Source organism: Suricata suricatta, chromosome 1 (genome assembly GCF_006229205.1).
Source record: "Suricata suricatta isolate VVHF042 chromosome 1, meerkat_22Aug2017_6uvM2_HiC, whole genome shotgun sequence".
Classification (NCBI taxonomy): domain Eukaryota; kingdom Metazoa; phylum Chordata; class Mammalia; order Carnivora; family Herpestidae; genus Suricata; species Suricata suricatta.
The window spans coordinates 37,280,956-37,290,456 of record NC_043700.1 but is presented as its reverse complement, the minus strand read 5'-3'; the positions used below and the strand labels follow the sequence as shown (position 1 = coordinate 37,290,456).

Genomic DNA, 9,501 nt, shown 5'->3' with positions numbered 1-9,501 from the left:
TTTGGTATGGGTTCTCTCTTGTTTTGGACACAGTATTTTAGAAACAGTGGATAAGGGCAGGTGGCCCACAGCAGAAGACCCAATGCTTCTCGTTCTTATCTAGGTCACTGGTCTCCAGTGCTCCCTATTAACCTTTTAAGGGCCTTTATGTTTCTTGTGTAAATTTTTGCTTTTGGATGTTAAGTGTTGATACCGCAGAATTTAAGTTATACAGGGTTTTTTTTGTCTTTGGAAATTAAAATCCTAACTAAACTATACAGGTACCTAGACGTCTACATGATAGAGAAAAGATAAACATCCATTGAACGACTGTTTACTATTATGTGGCTTATTCATAGCAGTAAATAAAGTCTCTGTAGTCATGAGGTTTACATTGTAATGAAGGGTAACAATATACACCCTAAAATACTCAGGTATTAAGGCCAGGCCACTTCAGAATCTTCTGCTTTGGTATACTGATTATTTTTGAGCTGTACACACTTGAAAAACAGCAAATGCGATCAGATGCCTTCTCTGAGCTCCCTTTATTTGCCTAAAGACAAAGCCTCTAAAAAAATAAAAACAAAAACAAAACTCAGTTGTCATAAACCCCAACACGGGGTTTCCAGAGTAGAAGTGAAGACCACATCCAGACAAATTTTGTCAAACTGTCATATCCCATCTACTCTTCTAAGGGCACATTATCTTTCCTAAAAATCTTTCTCCCCTGAGAAGCCTACATTCCCACTTCCCTTTCCCTATTAAGATGATATTTAAGCCTGAATTCTAAGCAACCTCAGTGAGTTACTCGTTTTTTCTAAGTATCCTCCATCTATACATGAGGGATACATGTTAGTAAATCTGTTTTTCTTTTGTTAATCTTTTCTTGGAGGGTTCACAGCCAAGGACTCAGAGCAGTAGAGGGAAAATAATTTTTCGCTCTCTAGATTATTTGGGGGGCCCTATTTGAGCAAAGACCTAAAACAGGAAAATGCATGCCATGTAGAGCAGATAGGGAGTGCATGCTAAGTGTGTTCTAGGTTCACCAAGGATGCTAATACCACTGAAGTCCTGTGAATGAGGGGAAGAGATTGGTAGGGAATAAGATTAAAGAAAAGCCAGGGGCCATGATAAGAATTTGAAATGTGTGTGAGTGTGTGTGGTAAAATAGTTATAACATAAAATTTATCTTTGTAATCATTTTCTTAATGTTTATTTTTGAAAGATAGAATGCACAAGCAGGAGAGGGGCAGAGAGAAAGGGCGACACAGAACTCAAAGCAGGGTCCAGGCTCTGAGCTGTCAGCACAGAGCCTGACACAGGGCTCAAACTCAAGAACCATGAGATCACGACCTGAGCTGAAGTTGGGCACTTAAGTCACTGAGCCACCAGGCGCCCATCTTTGTAATCATTTTAAGCGCACCAGTCAGTGGCACTAAGTACATTCACACTGTTGCAAAACCATCACCATCCCTCTCCAGAGTTTTTCATCTTCCCAAACTGAAACTCTATACACATTAAATAACTCCCCATTCCTGGTTTAAAAAAAAACTGCAGGTCTCAAATGGAACCACTATGTTAGACCCCACATCAGCAAGCCGAGACTTAATACCTAGCTGCAGTTTTAGCCTCTCTGCCTACCCCAGGAATGTTACCTTTAACTAGCCAACATAGGAATTATTGGTCAGCTCTAGGAAATTCACTGATAGACCCCTTGTATTCCCCTCAGGAGGGTGACCATACCTTAAACAATGGATTCTTTGCTAAATTCCTTTTGTATGCTCCTTCTCTACCCTTAAAAATCTTTCCTTTTCTGCAACTTCATGGAGCTCCACTCTATTTGGTAGATGAGATGCTGCCCAATTCATGACTCAATTAATAAAGCCAATTTGATTTTTAAAATTTACTTGGTTGGGGCACCTGGGTGGCTCAGTCAGTTAAGCATCTGGCTTCGGCTCAGGTCATGATTTCACAGTACGTGGGTTCGAGCCCCACATCGGGCTCTCTGCTGACAGCTAGCTCAGAGCCTGTAGCCTGCTTTAGATTCTGTATCTCCCTGTCTCTGACCCTCCCCTGCTCACACTACCTCTCTCTGTCTCTCAAACATAAATTAAAAAAAAATTTTTTTTAATGAAAAAAAATAAAATTTACTTGGTTGAATATTTGTCATTGAACATCTTTTCCCTTTAGCCCCTAGTAACCAGCTTTTACTTTCTGCCTCTATGAATTTGATTACTCTAATCAAAGAGTAATCCTCGTAGAAGTGGAATCATACAGTATTTGTCCTTTTGTAATTGGCTTATTTTGCTTCACATAATGGCCTGCGGGTTCATTCATGTTGTAGCATGTAGCAGAATGTCCTTTTTTTAAGGCTGAATAATATTCCATTGTATGTATGTACCACATTTTGTTATCCATCTGTTAATGAATACTTGGGTTGTTTCAATCTTTTGGCTGTGGTGAATGATGAAATCTCTGTTAGAGTCCCTGGCTTTCACTTCTTTGGACATACCCAGAAGTGGGATTGCTTGATCATATGGTAATTCTGTTTAATTTTTTTAATGTTTATTTATTTTTGAGACAGATAGAGAGTGAGAGGGGGGAAAACTAGAGAATCAGAAGCAGGCTCTGTGCTGTCAGTGCAGAGCCCGACCTGGCATGAAATTCATGTGCTATGAGATCATGACCTGAGCCAAAATCGATTACTTAACTGGTTAAGTTGGTTGCTTAACTGACTGAGCCACCCAGGTGCCCCACTATGTTTAATTTTTTGAGGAACTCTCCCTCAACCCCCAGAGATTCTAATTTCATTGGATTAGAGTGAGGCCTTGGCATCAGGTTTTTTTGTGTTTTGTTTTTGTTTTTGTCTTTTTTGTGTGTTTGCTTGTTTTGAGAGAGGGAGAAGGCAAGCAGTAGAGGGAGAGAGAGAGCATCTCAAGCAGCGCCATACCTAGTGCAGAGCCTGATGGATGCAGGGCTCAATCTCACAACTGTGAAATCATGGCCTGAGCCAAAATCAAGAGTTGGATGCTAAACTGACTGAGCCACCCCGGCGCCCCGGCAGCAGTGTTTTACAGGCTCCCCATGGAAGTCTAACATGCAGCCCGGGGTGAGAATCTCTGCTCTTTCAGTCCACGGTGCAGCCTGCTGCTTTGTCACTAAGTCTCCCACGGATGTTAGGTGCCACAACTACTGGGGACACAGGTCTAGGCAGAGTTGATTAGCAACCGGTATGTCATGGTAGATATATAAATCAACGAATCAATAAAAGATGTTAAAATATATTACTTTTAAAAATATAAATAAATCACAATATGTATATAAATAAAACTACATACCACCATAGAAATTATAGTGCAAATTATTCATCAATTTTTAACAGCTTTATTGTTGTATATTTTAAATAACACAAAACCTACCTCTTTCATGAGTATAGTTCATCATCGCTTAATTTTTTATTTTTGGGAATTAGGGATATGAGTTTTTCATTGCTATAGCTGTTATACTACATGATACTACTAATTTGATTGCACTCTTCCAGAGATTTCTCCAGAAGTTTGGTAATTAGGTGCCTAGAGATTGTGTTAGATGCCTGAGCTTCCAATTCCCTCCAGTGCTCTCTAGGCTTCACCATTTTCTCTCTTGGTTATAATCAGAAAGGATGATACCTTCAGTGCTTCAGGACATCGACTGCACTCCAGGAGCTGTACCTGGCAGAAAGGGGGGAGGGAGGTGGGAAGGGGAATAAGAGGGGAGAGTAGATGATTACTAGTTTATCCTGGTTGCCAGAACTAGGAGCCTGTGCTTGATTTTTGGCTGCTTTGCTCCACCATCAAGACTTACGAAAGCTGTAACTCATCTTTCTGTAAAGGCTGTGTGAAATTTTGTAAGAAAAATAAATAAATTTTATTGAGGCAGCTTGCTTCTGTCTGAACACTCTGGAAGCAACTGTTAAAATTGCTTCCTCTATAGAAACATAGTTTTTAATGACTGCATGATATTCCTTTTATATACTGTACTTTATATAGTAATCATTCATCCATTACTCAACATTTAACATTTATAATTTTTCACTGTTCTACTTCATTCAGTGACTACCTTCACTGATTCATGATCTAATAAATATTCATTTTGTGATCTCTGTGGACCAGTTACTATTCTCAACAGCAATGAAAAGAAATCAACAGGAAAAACTTCTGTGCTTATGGTACTTTAACTTTAGTGAGGGAGCTAAAGAAGATAAATACGTAATAGCTATTGAATACTGACAGTGACAAATACTAAGGAGCATAGGGAGGAAAGAGAAAGTGTAGAGGTAGGTTACTACTGATGTTGATTGGGGGGCCTTCATTCTGTAGGTAATATTTGAATACAGATTTGAGTGCATCGATGTAAATATCTTTCTGGAAGACCATTTCTGATAGAAGTCCAAAGATACTAAGGAAAGTGTCCATGATCTCAGAGGCCAATGTGGGAGTGTGGATGCAGTGGAGTGATTGAAGGGTAGGGTACTAGGTGATGAGGTCAGAGAGTTAAGGCAAAGCAGATAACATAGGGCCCTACAGCATTTTGGCTTTTACTCGAGTGGGATGGGGGGTCATTGAAGGATTTTGAGTAGTGGAGTGATTTAATTTATGCATTTACAGGTCACTGTCTTCTATGCTGAGAATGGGTTGTCTTCATCCATTCAAAATACAGCAGCATGGAAGGGCACAGGAAAAGAAGGAGGAGCAGACGGGCCACTGCAGTGATCCAGGAGAGACAGTGACCTAGACTAGTGTAGGAGTAGTGAATGTGGTGAGAAGAGGCCAAATTCTGGCTAAAATTTGAAGATTGACTTGTCCAGAATTGCTAAGCTATTGGATATTGGGTTTGGGTGAGAGAAAGGGAGGGTCAAGGATGACTCCAAGACTTTAGGCCTGAGCAGTGATGTTGACATTTGCAGATATGGGGAATTCTGTTGCAATAGCAGAAATTGTGTGTGTGTGTGTGTGTGTGTGTGTGTATGTGTGTGTGTGCGCACACACGCACATTGTGAGGGCATTCAGGAGTTATTCTGGACATGTTAGGATTGAGATATCTTTTACGTATCCAATAATATAAATTGAGTAAGCATTTGAATATATGAATCAGAGTTCAGTCAGGTCTGTAATGCAGATTCCAATTTGGGAGTCTTTAGCCCAACGCTGTTGTATAAAAATGAGACTGAATGAAATTACTAATGTAGTGAGTGTAGATAGAAAAGAGTAGAGGATGAAGGGTTGAAATCTGGTGGCATTTCAAACATTAGAAGTTGGAAAGACAGGCAGATCCAGCAAAAGTCACCAAATGAGAATAGCTGTAGTGGTGGTGATTGTAGAATAAGAGACAAACGTCTCTTGGAAGTCCCTGGAAGTCAGATAATTAAAGAGTTTGACAGCGGTGAGAGGGATCGACCTCAAGATTTACATTTTGTTCATGAGAGTTTTATTATAAGTTTTAGCTTTTACAGTTAGGTCTACCATTAATTTGAGTTAATTTTTGCATGTTGTGTGAGACACAGGGGTCCAATTTTTGCATATGGCTATCTGCTTGTCCCAGCACGATTTGTTGAAAAGATCACTCTTTCCCCATTGGAGAGTCTTGAACTCTTTTCAAAAAGCAATTGACCGTAAAAGTAGAGATTATTTCTGGCCTCTCAGTTTTATTCAATTAAGCTCTATGTATATCCCTACATAAGTATCACACTAGCTAGATTACCAGAGATTTGTAATAGGTTTTGAAATCTACATGTACATACTCTATATATTTTTTATAATAGAAATTTTCAAATACACACAAATATGGGGAAAATAATACAATAAACTCTCATTCATCTGTCAAATACTGCAGTCACTGACAATTTATGGATAATCATTTCATCAATACCCCTTACTCGATATCCCAACCGACTGGCTTCTTTTGAAAGAAATCCAAAACATCATATAATTTCACTATAAGGAGAATAATTCCGCTACCATTATCCTGCCTACATTTTTAATAAAAAAGACTTAAGTTACTGCCAATATGGATTATCAGGAACTGGAACTGAAAAGCTGTATCCAAAAATGAGAGGTGGAAAACAAATAAGGTGAATCCTATAATTTTCTTGACTTAACAGCCTAGTAAAAATTTCCAAATTGGGGTGCCTGGGTGGCTCAGGCGGTTAAGTGCTGACTTTGGCTCAGGTCATGATCTCGTGGTTTGTGAGTCTGAGCCCTGTGTTGGGCTCTGTGCTGATGGCTCAGAGCCTGGAGCCTACTTCAGATTCTGTGTCTCCCTCTCTCTCTCTATGCTCCCCCACTTATGCTCTGTGTTTCTCTCTCTCTCAGATATAAATAAACATTTAAAAAATTCCAAATCATCATAATTTGGGGAAACTTAGTCAGAGCACAGTGGTCTTTCTGAAATGAGGCAGAGGTGGAAGTCTGAGGAAGCCAAAGTGGCTGTATTTTAAAGGACAGAATGCCTGAAAGAGAGACAGCTACAAAGAGAGAGAACTACAAAGATTTGCAGGTTTCAGTTGAGTTTCAGTTGAATAGTGATCAGTGAATGTGTGTAAGGAAAGTAACCAAGGCTGTAGAAAGTATTGCACAAAGAATTAGAATTCCCGAAGCTCATACAGGGTCAGGAATACTGCCATCTAAAGTGAGAAGTCTCATAATCCACAGGGCATTGGGTAACCAAAAAGGTCTTGCCTTGAAACAAGATAGCAACACACACCTATTAGAATGGCCAAAATCCAGAACACTGACAATACCAAATGCTGACAAGGATGTGGAGAAGGAAGTCTCATTCACTGCTGGTGGGGATGCAAAATGTTCAGCCACTTTGGAAGATGGTTTGGTGGTTTCACACAAAACTACATGTATTCTTGTCACATAGTCTCGCAATTGTGCTTTTTGGTACTTAACTAAATGAGGTGAAAACTTATGTCCACACAAAAGCTGCACACAGATGTTGTTTTTTATTTTAATTATTTTTAGCTTTTTAAATTTGTTATTGAGAGACAGAGAGAGACAGAACATGAGTATGGGAGGGGCAGAGACAGGGGGAGACACAGAATCTGAAGGAGGCTCCAGGCTCTGAGCTGTCAGTGCAGAGCCCAACATGGGGCTCAAACTCACAAACCGCGAGATCATGACCTGAGACAAAGTCGGGTGCATAACTGACTGAGTCACCCAGGTGCCCCAGATGTTTGTTTTTAATTAACTAATTTCAGGAATAGAATGTAGTGATTCATCACTTACATATAACACCCAGTGCTCATCCCAAGTGCTCTCCTTAGTGCCCATCAGCCATTTAGCCCACCCCCGTGCCCAACATCCCACTAGCAACCCTTAGTTTGTTCTCTGTATTTAAGAGGCTCTTTTGGTTTGTGTCCCTCTGTTTATATTATTTCTGCTTCCCTTATGTTCACCTGTTTTGTGTTTTAAATTCCACAGCACACAGATGTTTATAGCAGCTTTATTTGATAAAATCTGCAACCAACCAAAATGTGCTTCAGTAGGTAAATGGATAAACGGTGGTACATACAGACAATGGAATATTATTCAGTACTAAGAAAAAACTCTCAGGCCACAAAAAGACATGGAGGAAACTTAAAATACGTATTACTAAGTGAAAGAAGTCAATCTGAAAAGATTACATATAGTATGTATAGTACATATAGTGTCGTATAGTATAGTATCATGTGGTATGCTCTGGTATGATTCCAACTATATGGCATTCTGGAAAAGGTAGACTATGGAGACAGGAGAAAGATCAGTAGTTATTAGAGGTCGGGATTCAGGAGAGAGGAATGAATAGGCAAGAGCAGAAAAAAATTAGGGCAATGAAAGTATTCTGTATAATACTATAATTGTGGACAGAAGTCACTATACATTTGCTCAAATCCGTAGACTGTATGTAAGAGGAAACCCTAATGTAAACTATGGGCTTTGGGTGACTATGATGTGTTTGCATAGGTGCATAACAAATTATCAGAAGTTATAACAAATGTACCAGTCTGGTGGGGAATGTTGTCAAGGGAGGAAGCTGTGCATGAGAGAGGGGCGGGGTGTATTAGGAGAATCTCTTATCTTCCGCTCAGTCTGGCTATGAACCTAAAATTGCACTAAAAAATAAAGTCTACTTTTTAAAAAAAGAATCTTGCCTCAGTGGTGGGATAAAATGATCCTAGATGAAGCACTGCTCTGTTTCGGCAAGATGCAAAGGGATCAAACTGTTTCCAGTTAACAGTCATATCCCATAAAAACAGCTTAAGGATTATTACAGGAAAAAATTCAGTACTGAACAAAGTAAAATTCATAACCTACGGTATACAATTACAAATTATTAGGCATGCAAAGAAGCAGAAAAAATTAAAAAAATTTTTAACCCATTTTTATTATTGAGAAACAGAGAGAGACAGCATGAACAGGGGAGGGGCAGAGAGAAGGAGAGACACAGAATCCGAAGCAGGCTCCAGGCTCTGAGCTGTCAGCATAGGGCCTGATGCGGGGCTTGAACCCAAGAACCGTGAGATCATGACCTGAGCTGAAGTCAGATGCTTAACCGACAGCCACCCAGGCACCCCAGAAGCAGAAAAATTTGACTAGTAATCAAGAGGAAAAAATTCAAAACTGACCAGGAACAGACACAGACAGCAGAGTCAACAGACACAGACATTCATACAATTATAACTGTTTCATATTGGTCAAGAAGCTAGAGGAAAGATTAAACATATTAAGTAGAGATGTGGAAGATACATAAAGAACAAAACAACAAAAATATATGGAACTTCTAGAAATGATAAGTACACAGAAGGGCAGTAAAGGCAGATTGGGCATTACAGAAGAAGAGTAGTGAGTTTGAAGACAGCAATCGAAACCATCCAAAATGAAACAGAGAAAAAAGATGAAAAGAGATGAACAAGACATCAGTAAGCTGTGAGACTTCAGCTCACTAGTAATGTAACCAGAGTTCCCAAAGGAGAAGAGACAGAAAAATTATTTGAAGAAACAATGGCTGCAGTTTTTATAAATTGGATGAAAAATATAAATCTATGAATCCACAAATCTCAATGAACTACAAGCATTAGAAATGTGAAGAGAAATACACACTGGCAAATCAAAATCAAACTGCATAAAACTTGTGATAAAGAGATTATCTTAAAAACAGCCAGAATAACAAGATACATTATGTACAGAAGAATAAGCAAGGATGACAACAGATTCTTACTGAAAGGTGTGGCATGTAGCTTCAAAGACAGCTCTTAATAACCCCACCTGTTGTGTGCCCCTTCCCTTGAATGCGGACTGCACCTCAGGAGTAGGTATGGGCACCTTTAGGTCTCTCAGAGCCTTCACTCTGAGGGAAGAAAACTGCCATGTTATGAGCTGTGCTGTGGAAAGGTACACGTGACAAGAAACTGATGTTGCTGGCCAATAGCAAGACCTAAAGCTTGCTAACAGCTATGAAGTAAACTTGAGTGTAGACTGTCCCCCAGTCCAGCTTTGAGAT

At 39.6% G+C, this 9,501-nt stretch overlaps 1 protein-coding gene across 1 annotated transcript in view; it reads right to left on the bottom strand.

Moving 5' to 3' along the window:
• Positions 1-3,347: 3,347 nt before the first annotated feature.
• HOOK3 (hook microtubule tethering protein 3) overlaps positions 3,348-9,501 on the bottom strand; it is a 120,563-nt gene continuing 114,409 nt past the window's right edge. The window contains exon 23 of the mRNA XM_029936732.1: positions 3,348-3,689. Coding sequence (XP_029792592.1) covers positions 3,600-3,689 — 90 coding nt within the window. The 3' untranslated portion in view covers positions 3,348-3,599. The remainder of the gene's footprint in view (positions 3,690-9,501) is intronic.